This window comes from Lampetra fluviatilis, chromosome 16, assembly GCF_964198595.1.
Source record: "Lampetra fluviatilis chromosome 16, kcLamFluv1.1, whole genome shotgun sequence".
NCBI classification, from domain to species: Eukaryota; Metazoa; Chordata; class Hyperoartia; order Petromyzontiformes; family Petromyzontidae; genus Lampetra; species Lampetra fluviatilis.
In genome coordinates, this window is record NC_136290.1 from 12,180,926 (window position 1) to 12,193,392 (window position 12,467).

General features: G+C 45.6%; 1 protein-coding gene across 1 annotated transcript; it reads left to right on the forward strand.

Moving 5' to 3' along the window:
- Positions 1 to 2,590: 2,590 nt before the first annotated feature.
- On the forward strand, positions 2,591 to 11,814 carry LOC144936548 (uncharacterized). Its single transcript, XM_078863739.1, has 2 exons — positions 2,591 to 3,092; positions 7,836 to 11,814. The coding sequence occupies exons 1-2, from the start codon at positions 2,808 to 2,810 to the stop codon at positions 8,055 to 8,057; spliced, it is 507 nt and encodes a 168-aa protein (XP_078719865.1). The 5' UTR covers positions 2,591 to 2,807; the 3' UTR covers positions 8,058 to 11,814.
- Positions 11,815 to 12,467: the final 653 nt, after the last annotated feature.

The window sequence follows — 12,467 nt, forward strand, 5'->3', positions numbered from 1 at the left end:
CAGAGCATCGATCGGTGGCGAGATGTTACCTACCTCTCCGGGTATACAGGAGGCTGGTGGGTTCGATTCTGATGCTGACACCTGCTGTATATTTGGAGTTTTCACGTCTCTCTTTTTCTCCCCGTGGTCGCGTGGATTTTTCTTCGGGTCCTCCGGTTTTCCCCCTCCACATTTCTAATCGTCTCTACGCCTTTAGAGTATTTGGCTGCTGCTATACAATTCCACACAGTGATAATAAGACACTTCATACCTGTCAACCCATACGGTTTACCCCGTGTTCTTCTACAGGGCAATTGAGTTTTCAGGTCCACACGGCGTACAGCCTTTTCAATACGGGCAACATTTTTTAGTCAATTGGTTTGTGTTTCCCACCCTTGTGATGGGACTTTGTAGGATGAACGTTGAGATTCATAAGGGCACGGGGTGACTAATACGGTCTGAATTGGTCTGTGATAAGGTAGGGCGCTGATAAGGGATTGACAGATGTGTAGTAGTGTAGTGTATATCGTAGTGTATATGTTGCACACTCGAAATGAAGGACGTGGGCAGGTGCTCCAAATCGAGGGCAGACACATTGATTGTGGTTAATCTGTAGAATGCCACAGTACGTGGTGTCACACAGCAATTATTCACCGAGTCGCCATTAACCACGTGACTTGTGTCCACGTCCAGTTAATCATTAACAGTTTTCTCTTCAACCCACTTCTACTACTGATAAACCATCTTTGTCTTTGACAATAACATTTGCACTTCGGCTATTCGAATATTACTTTAATCTTAAGCTGTATGTCTATCTATACCATCCACTTATATTGGTATCTTACACCCATTATCTGTACTGTATGTGTACAGCATACGTACTGTATTTGTCACCATTGTACAACTTACTACTTTCCATGTGTTCTATTCTCAATAGCATTGCAAGTAGTCATACTCTGGGTGCATGGGCATGGTTATAGAATAAACAGTATTAGGGTTAGAGAATTAAGAATTACAAGTATTAACTACAGTACACCATCTTCTTCTTGGTTCTTTCGGTAAAGTCACGTAGAAGGCAAGTAATAAAATAATAAAAATAATAAAACATAATGAAACAATTCTCACGACGTTTCGGCCACAACGCAAGCAGCCGTCCTCAGGTGAAAACCAGGTCTGTCAAGGTGACAGCGTCTGAATAAAACAGCACACACAGTACACCATCCTTACAATGCACAGTGCTAAAACCCGTCCAATTGAATATATCACAAACTAGCAATTCAAAGCGAAGCTTGAAGTCTAGAACAAGTCTAGAACATTTCTATAACGGTCAAAAACAACATTTGGGTCCTTTGCCTGTAGAATGCAACTGCACGTGGTGTCATACACAGCAATCTTCACTTAGCCGCCATTAACCACGTGGCTGGTGTACACGTCCGGTGAATCAATAACTCTGCCTACCACCCACAGGCCCAACTCAGTCATCACATGCTGGTGTACACACGTGCATTGATGTACTGCACAGGACTTAATAAAAGAGTGGTCCATTCCTAATGTGCCACATATAGTAGTGTAGTGTGTAGAATGAACTTTGAGATTCATAAGGGCCTCGGGGTGACCAATAAGGTCTGAATTGGTCTGTGATGAAGTAGGCACTGATAAAGGATTGACAGATATGTAGTAGTGTAGTGTATAGTAGTGCATAGCGTAGTGTATAGTGTAGTGTATAGTAGTGTAGTGTGTAGGATGAACTTTGAGATTTATAAGGGCACGTGGTAATTAATATGGTCTGAATTGGTCTGTGATAAGGTCGGCACTGATGAGGGTTTGTAGACAGATGTGCACTCGTCGTTAAACTATCATTTGTGATAGCCAGTGTCGCTTTTGGGAAAAAAACAAGCTGTACAGCCCAGTGGGCCTTATCTGATAAAATAATCAACAGTTTACAGTTTCGATAATTGTTTTTTTACCCTTCTATCTGGCAACAAAACTGACACCTTTTTTTTACAAGGAGTCATGTTTGCATAGTCTCACATGGGTTGGACCAGATGACGCCTTTTGTCATCTGGTACAACCCATGTGAGACTAGGCTCTAAGGAAAGCTGTCTCGGGTGTGGACCAATCAACTTCAAGGACAGTGCACATTATCAGAGTTATGTTTTTTTGTTTGCATTATGACTGCAGGTATTGTGGTCTATGCAAACATGACTCCTTGTAAAAAAAGGTGTCAGTTTTGTTGCCAGATAGAAGGGTAAAAAAGCAATTATCATATTTTTTACTGGCAAATGAGGTTCCAATGGTGTAAAAGTTTACAGTTTCATTCACGTCCCCATTAGTTCTACCTGATGACGGTTGCTTGTGTTGCAATCGAAACGTCGTACTCTATTATTTAATTCATTTTCTTTCTACGTGCCTTCACCGAAAGCACCAAAGAGTAATTCCTGTAAGTCACGAAAGCTTCAAAGCAAGTCCCCCATTCATCCCATTCACGAAATGTCACTCGGGAATCGATTCCAGTTCTCCCGCGCGCTAAATCGAGCGTCGGCCTTGAGAATCGATCCGGCGTCTCCTGCCCCTCCCACTGCCCTTGCCCTGCCCCCCCCCGCCCTATCTCACGTTGCCTGCTGCCACATTTGAGCGGTCGTCATTATCCTGTTGTGTAGCGAGTCAATAAAGACACAACACACACACAGCACACGATACGCAACAACAGGCGGCGAGTACACACTTAACATACGCACGTGTACTCGTACACAACACAGACGTTCACGCAACAGCATACACAGCAGCAGCAGCAGCACACCACGTTGAAGAGAGACCAACAAACCATCATGAACCCTCAGTACCAACGCTTGGACGAGGCCGGTGGCTACCGACCGGGTCCCATGGGGGTCCCGATGCAAGACGTGTGCGCCGGGGTGGTCGTGGTGGGGCCGGGATACGATCGTGGGGGTCCACCCCCATCGTCTGGGTCGCCTCCCGTCATGGTGAACGCCGGCCCCTGGGAGTCGGGCATCGTGTCGGAAGTCCGCGACTATTTGGCGTGGTCGCTGTGCAGCATGATGCACGTCAACGTGTGCTGCCTTGGATTCCTGGCGGCTGTTTTCTCCATCAAGGTGAGATCCCCCACCCCACCCACCCCACCCACCCACCCGTACCTCCGCCGTCGCTTCCTTACCTATGCTAGTCCTCACACCTGTCACCCCGTGCCCCTTTAAATCTCAACGTTCGCCCTGCAAAGTCCCGGCACAAGGGAGAAACACAAACAAATAGACAAACACAATAGGTTGTTTTTTTTGCCCCGTATTGAAACGGCTGTTCAATGCGTGCAACAACAAAAAAAACGAATGGACCTGCAGAACTCAATTTCCCTGCACAAGAACACGGGGTATGAACCGTGTTGTGTTGACACGGTTATTAAGGACTCCATCATCGTCGTCGTAGTCGTAAGCACCGCCACCATCTGACCTCCTAAGGTCGTCTCCGCGCTCACACAGGCGACGTTGGCCTCCTCCTCACCGTCTCATCATCACCACCACTTCTGTCCAGGAGTCTTGGGTCTTTGTTGCGAAAGAAGTTCAACGCATGGTACGGTCCGCGTGTAAGTTGGCCTTCAACGCAGGCGCCGATCTCTGTGTGGTGCCACGCCAATTGTCTGTCCGTAACATTTCTCCCCAACTTGCACAGCAGATGCAACCTCCCTCCTTAATGTTTAGAGAAACATGTCACTGCCCCCACCCCACACCTTCCTCCACAACATACCCAAAACAAAACAGTAAAATGTACCCCCTCCTTGAAGATGGTTTCCACTTATTAAAAATGTGTGTTCCACTACACGTGGACGGATAACATGGAAGCATGGCCGAGACTCGCGAAGGAGGAAAGCAGAAGTCGGTGGCGAAGGGTGATTGCCCAAGGTGCGTCCAACCCTCGGATCGAGGATGGTGAAGTACTACGATAAGAATACACTGCCGTATATTACAGCTATTAAACACCGCACCGAACGTGTACTGAGTGAACTGACCTTGCTCGCACTGCCTATAAGTAGGTTTTGTTTTCGCCCGAAAAAATAAATGCACATTTCGGGATCCATCAGTGGTCTCCTAAGTGAACAAGACGACCCATACAGCAGCATTATAAGGCACGTTGCAGCGTTAACCTTGGCGTCAATGAATATGATCAAATCAACGGGAAGAAGCTAAGCTGCTCTGAGCCTGGACAGTGCTTGGATGAGCGACCACCATGCATTAAAAACTGGTACTCATAGGATACTGCAGTTCTATGTTGTGGATTGCAGAGCCCATTGCAGCAAAATCCTGTTGTACTGCATTTCAATGCCCCCCCCCCCCCCACTTATATGCAACTCCGCCTTAACTGGCATTGACCAGTGTGGTGAACTAAGGTCAGATGACCACCACGACTCACACGTAGGCATTGTTTGAGTCGAGCAGTGGCTTGACAGTGGACTGCACAAATCTGGCTGTCGCCTGATGATGCTGGTTGTAATTGCTGGCGAAACGTCGCACTCGAATTGTGAATGTTGTGGGTTTACTCTCCAACACACCGGTGTGCTATGCTCGTAACGAATTAGCACGTTTTGTTTACGTGACAAACCTTACTAATTGGCTGTGTCGGGTGGTGACGGGTTTAACAACACATTTACGCGATTTAACCCAGAGAAACATCTTATGGATAATATCGGTCGCGAAAGCCTACGTGTTAAACTTGGGCTGCACTTGTCCAAGACGTCTTTGGATAATAACAGGCAAAGGTAAAACCACAACCATAAACCCTAACCACAAACCCGTAACGTATCGTCCCGACTCCTACACCCCAACCAATAATCCCAATCTAAAACAAACACCACTGGACAACCTGAAGTGCGGAAGGCCGATAGGCCGATGTCATAAAACGTAATTGTATTTTTGTACTTGGAGAGTCAGACTTGTTGATATACAGTATTGTTGTCTTCCTCGATGATAAACAACGCACACGATGAGGGTTTGTGCACTTTTCCTGTGGTGTACTCCGAGAAAGTAGTGTTGTTGGGTGTATGGATCTTATCTGTGACATGGCACCCAGATGGCATCGTTTAATCGGACTGACATTTCTGAAGAATCCCAGAGAGTTGACACCGATGCACGTGCTATTGCTCCTCGACAATATTGGCGTAGGCCAATAAGTATGTATTTATGTTGAACGTATTTCGAACTTTGCTAATGCGTGGTGCGGGGAAAGGACAACAAACTAAACACAACAAGCAGTTCTAAATAAATTAGTTTTCAATCTAGATTTAAAAGTGCATGGCTCCAGTGGCTTCCTAAATTCGGGAGGAAGAAAGGTGGCAACGTGGTTAGACTAGTGTTTCACTCACTAACATGGTGTAGGTTATGAGTTCAAGCTCTGGTCTGGGGCCAACTTGACGTCGTATCTTCCTATTCATTCATTGAGATAAGTTTTCGACAGCCCTTGCCAAGGGAATGTGGAATTTCCATTGTTGGCTAAATGTCCCCAATGGATGAGAGTGATGCCCCCTTTGCTTGTTTGTGCACAGGGAGACATTTGGTACACATGAAAGGAAAATGCACGCTATTCAGTAGCGTAGCATGGTTGGCATGGTTCCCTGCTTCACGGATTGAAACAGGGCCTCCTGTCCGATTTCCACCACCTTCATAGTCGGCACCTTGACCCCTCCGGCCCATGGGCCGTGGTGCAGTTGCACCGCCTTTCACACTCTCATCTGCGTGCAACTTTGAGGCTATTACTATAGGTAAACACTGAGAAAATAAAACCTTCACTTCCCATGTAAAACACTTCACCGCTTACCCATCGGATACTGTACTCATTATTTTTTAATCATTACTGAGTGGCAGCCAAGGAATGGAACGCATCCAAGATTACATCCGGCGATGATGTAGATGGATGTAATTAGCTCATGTTTAGGTGCTCGGTGGATAATTGTATCCCAGGGTCGTGAGAGATGGCGATGGCTTTGCTAGCCCTTAATATAGCAGTGGACTGACCATGGCCGTTGATGAATTATTCCCTCTGCTAAAAACAGGATCTGTGAAGAACAGGAAAAATAAGTGTGTTCATCAATGATTACACAGTCTTTTAAATGCCAGTGTCTGGCACTAAGGCACATAAGTTACACATTGCAGTGCCTTGTGGGAATGGGCTGTACACACTGTATAGAGTTGGCAGAAAGTGCTTATACTCCTACCTTAGCGGTTAATCTGTCATCAGCAATCCAGTGCTGGATGAAGACCTCCTCAAGCCTTCGCAATCTGTCACGGCCCAGCGATGCGACAATTCACCCAGCTCCTGGATGCAGGCAGAACTTAACATCGGACCAATCGCGGTGGCCATATTTTTCGGCGTGTTGCAGTCTTTGGCTGCCACTCCTCCATCCATCACGACCACCAGTCGAGCGGCAAGGTCGCAGCCAAGTAATGAAACGCGTCCTAGACTACGTCAGCCAAGGAGACGGAGCAATAGCTAGGTGGATTTTTACATTGCTGGAACGGCGGAAATTTCGGCGGCTTGGGAGGGCCTTCATCAGATGTCAACTACCTTGCTTGGTATACAGGAGGTCGTGTGTTCCATCCCAATCCTTGCATGTCTATCTTCCCATGGTTGCGTGGTTTTTTCTCCGGGTCCTCCGGTTTTCCCCTCCACATTTAGAATCAACATGCGTTTACAGGATTTGGCTGTTATAAATTATTTCCACGTGATAATCCACTTCGTTCAGCTATCATTTGTAATAGCCAGGTCACTTCTTAAAACGAGCTTTATAGCTCAGTGAGTCTTAACTGGTAAAAAAATAAAAAAGCAGTTCATCCAGCAGTGCATTGGCCATGATTTATGATGCTGATGAAGATGTTGGTGAAAGTTGCAAGGGGTATAGAGAATTCCCCCACCATCTACGTCCTTCCCAAGTACAACTGTGTAGGTTTTTCATGGTTTTGTCCATGCAGCTTTCCACTGCGTTTTCTTCGGGTTGTTACTACTGTGTTTTCGGTTCCTGTAGAAGCTCCCCCAGCATGTGCAACGAAACGCTGGGACGTCGTGCTGAACAACACGCTGCACACATCCGAAGACACGGTCACCCTTTGCAGGCATTGGAGCGATGACTTTTAATCTGTGGAGACGAGAAAAACCGGAATATCACAATAAGAGAAACCGCTTTGTGCCGGACTAGGCATAACACGGTTGTAGCCACGGGGAGGGGGTGACTTTCAATGTCTCCTCTTAAAACAACAGTTCATGGCCGAGATCAGATAGTAATCCTGCCATTGTCGATACCAACCCCAACCCAAGATAAAATGTAATAATACAAAACCATTGCAAGCCTTATATGGTATGTTGAATTTCTTTTGCACTGTAAGTAGCCAACCTTGCTAATTGGAAGTGCGGGGAGGGATCAACAAACTAACTTCTTGGTTCTTTCGGTAAAGTCACGTAGAATGGTAATAATAAAATAATAAACATAATAAAATAATTCTCACGACGTTTCGGCCACAACGCAAGCAGCCGTCCTCAGGTGAAGAACAGGTCTGTCATTCAGACTCTGTCTTATCGACAGACCTGTTCTTCACCTGAGGACGGCTGCTTGCGTTGTGGCCGAAACGTCGTGAGAATTTATTATGTTTTATTTTTATTATTTTATTATTTTCATTCTACGTGACTTTACCGAAAGAACCAAGAAGATGAATCCCTACAGTCACGAAAGCTTTAAATCAAAGTTCTTAATTATTTTTATTTGAACGTTCCCCCATTTTTGTTTCACTTGTTAAACGCGACCGTGGATGTTTTCCCCGCCCCCCCACCCCTCCGTCTGCCGTTGCGTTGTGGCGCAGGCCCGGGATCGCAAGCATCTGCACGACGCGGAGGGTGCACGTCACTACGGCAACATCTCGCTGACCCTCAACATCATCGCGTTGCTGCTTGGCCTGGTGGTGTGCGGGCTGTTCATATACGGCGTGATTATGCTCGCCAACAGCTACGTCGACATCATGCACAAGCTGGACCACGAGAATCAACCCTCCACCTTCAACAACGACAACAACATGAATGGGTAGTTGTTGGCCACGTGGGTTGTGTAGGGATGGGCTAGGAGGGGAGGAGGGAAAGCCAGGCACGTGGGTGTGGGAACAAGGCAGTTGGGGTAGCGCGAAAGGTTTCATTCGCGAATTTGTGGCTTGCATACTTCGCGTTGGGTTTTTTTTGTGGAAAAGGTGGAAAGTTGCCTTATCAGTTGCAAGTTGACTTTTTTTTTCGAACGAATATTGTCAGGAAGTACTTCATTTTGTGGGGTTTTTTTAGTGGTAATATGGCCGAATTGGATTGCTGCATGGCCAGTATTTTCCACTAGATATTGGCGGAAAGCGCTTGCACAATTTGTCAGAATGTTTCATTCCCTGCCAAGTGTTGGTTGGGGGAAATTCTTCTCCCAAATAATTAGTAAAAAGTGCCTCCGCCAACAAATTGAGACCCGCACGGTGTATTAAACCTTAAAATGGTATTGCAGTCAACTTTACAAAGAATTGGACTTTTTAAAAATTACGTGAAAATATAATTTTAACTAAATTGTGTTTGCGGGGAAAGGGATTTGAAAACAATAATTGCAACAAAAATATCTACCAGCACCACCCCCACTGATTTTTTTTTTACTTTACTTCTTCAAAAAGACCCAGACTGTAAAATTGTAGGATCACGTTAAGATTCACATCTTGACGAAACGGCCGATTCACTTTACATCGTGTCAGCGATTTGCTTTATTTTTTTGCCAAAATAATCGCAGAGGAAAGCCAACATCGTTGTGACAAAGACCACCCGTATAGCCTTTAACGGAATGATCGGGCAAGTGCTGTTGAAGGCCGGCATGGCACACAACAGGGGTGGGTGGCCAACACCACACCCGGCCGGCCGCCTTTGTCTCCCCAGTGCTGATATTTAGACAACAGGCTGAGTGGACAAAGGGGTAGGCCCAGGATCGTTTCAGATAATCATCACTGGTGTTGGCCGTGAGCGGGAATCCAACTTGGGTCGCCGGGTTCGTAGCGCTGCACGCTAACCGGTGCACTACAGACACACACAATATGCATTCAGAGCAAACAAATCAATACATGATACTTCATAGCAGTTTATACGGGAACCCATTGTACGCGTCAATCACCGGCAGTGCCTGAACTAATCCAATCAACGTGATTTGTTTGACACCTGCCGAGGAGAACCCTCAAGGACTGCAGTTGAAACTTCCGTCCCGTTTAACACCCGATAACCAACAGTAACACTTGTTCCGTCGCTGACTTAATTTCACTTTTAAAAGGGATTTTTATTTTTACGAGGTGGATGTAGACGAAAGAATCGCACGTGCCGTTTTAGTATAATCACATTGGTGTTGCTTTAGATAGGTGTCTTTTTTATTAATATGGATAAAAGCTCAAGGGGCAGTCCTAAAATGTCTTGCTTGTGCAGTTGCTGGTGGAAGGGTCTCCACTGGAGGGAGCCCTGGAGGACTAAGACGAGTCCAGTAAAAGCTTGGATTGCGAGTAACTTGGTCTGCGAGTGTTTTGCAAGACGAGCATTTTTTAGAATACATTTTAACTTGATGAACGAGCGAGGTCTTGCAATACGAGTAGTATGTATACGCTTTGTCTGCCGAACGTCACGTGATCACAACTGAGCCGATGGTTCTTCTCTCTCGCTGCGAGATTGTGGGTATTCATCTCCCATGCTCAGTCTCAGTCGGCGTGCTTCACTCGTATAGTCAACATCCGTGCGAGCGTAGACTGTTTACTCTAGTGTTGTGACCACGTGTGTGTGCGTAAAGCATTTTTTTTATTTTGTGTCCCAAGTGTAGTGACTGTTCTTTAGTACACATTTCCGCGAAATCCTCAAAAGGAGGCAAAAGCAAGTGTCATTGGATAGGTTCCTTGTTAAAGTCGCACAAAAAGAAAAATATTCCAGTGAGCCAACAGATGGCAGTGTGTGTACTGTGTGCGCTACTCGTCAGGCAGCCGCGGTCTCCGTGCAGTTTTTCTTTGTGCGCCCTTTTCTTCGAACGCATCTGCCGCATAAAGCCACGGGTGGCGAGATGTTAGCTACCTCGCCTGGTACACAGGAGGTCGTGGGTTCGATCCAGACCCTGACGGCTGTCAATATGAAGTTTGCATGTTTTCTTCCCATGGTCGCGTAGATTGTTCTCCGTGTCTAGAATCATCCATTTGGAGTATTTGGCTGCTAACAATGAGGAAAGTTTCTTCAACTGCCACCCCCCCCACACCACCGCCACTGGCCATCGATTAATACCATCGGCAGGCAGGTCGTGTCTGGTAAGATAAAATGTGGGTATTTCCACCTCTTCCAAGACGCCCACTTCCCCACTTACCAGCTTGCGAAAAGTAGGCCAAAACACTTTGTGGACGGGCTCTGTGGAGCCAGCTGCCTGTAGTGGAATCCCTTCGGCTAGCGTGGCGTTGATGCAAGCAATTGCAGGACTGCGCCTTTAACCTTTCACGCACTTTGTTCTGCTTCCAGCACTCAGAGTGCCCTTATTTTTGTGTGGTAGGAACGTGTGCGTGTGTGAGAGCTCTAGTTATATTTTTCTTATTATTAAAAAATCGTCATCAGGTTAGGCGACCTTTGTGTTAGAAGAGTATGTTGGAATGCAACTTTATACTTTTATAATGTTTGTTGTGTATGGTGTTTTTGTTTGCCATCCATCTATTTAGGGCCAAAAACCGCAGCTTCCTCACTACTGCTTAAAATAAATAGTGTGCTACTGTGAATAACAACACATGTTAAGCAACCTAATGCGTGCATTGTAAGCGATACAAATTGTACAGATCACAACACTCCCACTTCGTGCCAAGGAGTTATTCACCAACGATAACAAACACAAATTTAAGCTGTGCAGTCAGGATAGCCTGAGTTTATTGAAGGTTGCATTCAGGATGGTCCTGCATTGCGATATGGAGTAAACTGGAGTACCCGGATAAATCCAAGGGGATGACACTGTAAGACAGGGTTACCCCACACTCCAGGCCTCCCGTGACCCACTAAGCGAATTAACACTGCGGCAAGAGAGCCAAGTCACTTGAATTCTAGATTTGAAGCTTTCGTGACTGCAAGGATTCATACTCTTAGGCTTTTTCGGTAAAGTTACGTAGGTAAAAAAGAAAAATAATAATAGAAACTAAATTATTTTATTAAATGAAAATTAAATTAATAATAGAAATACTATTTTTTTTTTCTATTATTACTTTTATTTTAATTTTTTACCTACGTGACTTTACCGAAAAAGCCTAAGAGTAATTCACATGAAGCTTGCGATCTCCGTGTGCCCTTGACGCAGCGGGAATTGCTTAACCACAGCGCGTGGGACGTGTTTAACAATCATGCGGCGTGGAACGAGTTAATTCGCATGTTAAATGCCGCGTTAATTTGGGCAAATGCGGAGAGACGGAGTAGCGTTGTGGGTCGCGAGGACTGGAGTTTCGGAAATCCTGATCTCAGGTCTGCACACATGGCTTCAAAAAGGACACCCTCAGTGGCCAAATCCACCTGACCGTGCACTGATTGTGATTCATTTGATTGCCGTGTGGTGGAGTTCAAATATTTGCCCACTCGGACGTGTGGATGATGGGAGAGGCGCTATATAATGACGCGGTTCTTGTTGTTATTCGTGTGTTTATTTTGATCGAACGCAATTTGTAGGAGGAAAGGGACGAGAATTGCGCGGTTGTTTGTTGGGAAAGTGATAAGATTGTAACATTCTAAAGTTTTAGTCGCTTTTATATCGCTGTAAACCATTAAAGCGAACATTTTTGATGCTCACAATGGAGATCTGTTTTTATATTTGTGTGCGTTCAATTTTTGTATTTGGCTATTTTTGCAATGATAATTGTTTTTTTACCCTTTTATCTGGCAACAAAACTGACATCTTTTTTACAAGGAGTCATGTTTGCATAGACCACAATACCTGCAGTCATAATGCAAACTAAAAACATAACTCTGTGAATGTATGCACTGTCCTTGAAGTTTATTGGTCCACACCCGAGACAGCTTTTTGGCGTCATCTGGTCCAACACCATGTGAGACTAGGCTCTAAGGAAAGCTGTCTCGGGTGTGGACCAATCAACTTCAAGGACAATGCATACATTCACAGAGTTATGTTTTTAGTTTGCATTATGACTGCAGGTATTGTGGTCTATGCAAACATGACTCCTTATAAAAAAGGTGTCAGTTTTGTTGCCAGATAAAAGGGTAAAAAAACAATTATATTTTTTACTGCCAAATGAGGTTCCAATGGTATTCTTACAATGTTCTCATTGTGCCGTTGGGAGTCGTGCCGAGAGGTGAAGGATCCGTGCGGAGCTCTCGCAGCGCGCGCGACAACCCCGTCGTGACAGAACATGGCCCATGATCGTGGCCCTACGCACCACGATCCATTGCCAGCGGCGCTGGAGCTGCTACTACAGCGGGAT

What these genes read in the sequence shown, in the direction of transcription:
- LOC144936548 (XM_078863739.1), top strand. Translation starts at nt 2,808, where the DNA reads ATGAACCCTCAGTACCAACGCTTGGACGAGGCCGGTGGCTACCGACCG. An exon ending in CGGCTGTTTTCTCCATCAAG is followed by an intron (nt 3,093 to 7,835) that starts GTGAGATCCCCC and finishes GTTGTGGCGCAG; the next exon opens with GCCCGGGATCGCAAGCATCT.